The 1560-nt window shown below is 46.3% G+C and overlaps 1 protein-coding gene across 1 annotated transcript; it reads right to left on the bottom strand.

The window, feature by feature from the left end:
• Positions 1–279: 279 nt before the first annotated feature.
• On the bottom strand, positions 280–1560 carry LOC136652649 (olfactory receptor 12D1-like). Its single transcript, XM_066629575.1, has 3 exons — positions 952–1560; positions 676–867; positions 280–324 (listed from the first exon to the last, which is right to left on the bottom strand). Exons 1-3 carry the CDS (start codon positions 1558–1560, stop codon positions 280–282), a joined length of 846 nt encoding a protein of 281 aa, XP_066485672.1.

Here is a 1560-nt window from a genome sequence, read left to right as displayed (position 1 = left end):
CAACATTCAATGCAGACACAGGGAACAAAGTTCCCTTACCTTGAGGAGGCATCTGTGACTGCCCCCCTGCAATAAAGGGGGCAGGACATACCCAATAGACATGGCTGCATCCGTGCTGGAAAGTTGGATAGGATTGGGCCCTAATTCATGTCCTTCCAGAAAGCTTTCTGCTTAGGATTTTTCTCACTGAAGACTTTACTTCTTGGTTTCTCAAAGTGTACATTAAAGGGTTTAAAACTGGGGTGACAGCAGTGCACAGCACACTGATGATCATCTCCCTTACAGAAGAGTCACCAGCAGAGGCAAGCAGGTAATTTGACATGACTGGAATGAGATAAACAGGCACAACAGTCAGATGAGATGTGCAGGTGGAGAAGGCTTTCCAACGACTCTGCCATGTCCTGAATTTGAAGAAGAGGAAGGTGATGATATAGAGGTAGGAGAGGAAGATAACAAGAAGCAACTCAGAGCAAAGTTGCTTTGCCAAAGAATGCAAATGGTGCATTCATGCCACCAAATGCATTCTTGCAATGCATGCATGCCACCAAAGAATGCAATGCATGCCCAACAGGCATGGTTGCATCAGTGCTGGAAAGTTGAATTGGATTTGGCTCTAATTCAAGTCTTTCCAGACAGCCATTGTCTACTTAGGATTTTTCTCAGAGCAGATTTCACCTCTTGATTCCTCAGAGTATAGATCAAAGGGTTTAAAACTGGAGTGACTGCACTGTAGAGCACGGTGAATATCATCTCTCTTTCAGAGGAGGCACCAGCAGAGGCAAGGGTGTAGTTTGAAACGACTGGAAATAGGAAGACTGTCACCACAGTCAGGTGAGAAGCACAGGTGGAGAAGGCTTTCCAACGGCTCTGCCATGTTTGGAATTTGAAGAAGAGGAAGGAGATGATGTAGAAGTAGGATAGGACGGTGATCAAGAGGGAAGTCAAAGCAACACAACCACTGATCGCATTAAGAAAGGTGTGGTTGAAGGCAGTGCTGCTGCAGGCCAGTTTCAGCAGGGGTTTGATGTCACACATGAAGTGCAGGACACAGTTTGGGCCACAGAACCAAACCTGGGAAGTCACCACGGAATACATCAGACCATAAATGAAACCAGCTGACCAAATGGCCACAGTGAGCAAGAAGCAAACCCGTTTGCTCATGATGACAGAGTAACGCAGGGGGTTGCAGATGGCTACATAGCGGTCATAGGCCATGACGCTCAGAACCATGGCTTCTGATCCACCCAAGAAGTGGAAAAAATGCAGCTGTGCGAGGCACCCGATAAAGGAAATGAACTGGTGTTCTACAAGGAAGCCACTCAGCATTTTTGGGACTGTAACAGTTGAGTAGCAAATGTCCAGATAAGAGAGATTGCCTAGGAAAAAATACATGGGAGTATGGAGCCGTGGCTCAGCTAGAACTATAGCTAAAATGGCCCCATTGCCCAAGAGACAGGCTATGTAGAGGAGCAGAAAAAATATGAAGAGAATTTGTTGCTGTCTGCGATCATTGGTCAGACCCAGAAGAATGAACTCACGTACTTCTGTCTCATTCTCCAT

This window comes from Tiliqua scincoides, chromosome 5, assembly GCF_035046505.1.
Source record: "Tiliqua scincoides isolate rTilSci1 chromosome 5, rTilSci1.hap2, whole genome shotgun sequence".
Lineage (NCBI taxonomy): Eukaryota > Metazoa > Chordata > Lepidosauria > Squamata > Scincidae > Tiliqua > Tiliqua scincoides.
Note: the sequence above shows the minus strand (reverse complement) of the source record. Positions and strands in the feature narration are given on the sequence as shown.

Coding starts and splice junctions, on each gene's coding strand:
- LOC136652649 (XM_066629575.1), bottom strand. CDS start 1,560: ATGGAGAATGAGACAGAAGTACGTGAGTTCATTCTTCTGGGTCTGACC. Junction 868..951: donor TTAATGCGATCAGTGGTTGT/GTTGCTTTGACT, acceptor CAAACATGGCAG/AGCCGTTGGAAAGCCTTCTC. Junction 325..675: donor ATACTCTGAGGAATCAAGAG/GTGAAATCTGCT, acceptor ATCTCATTCCAG/TCATGTCAAATTACCTGCTT.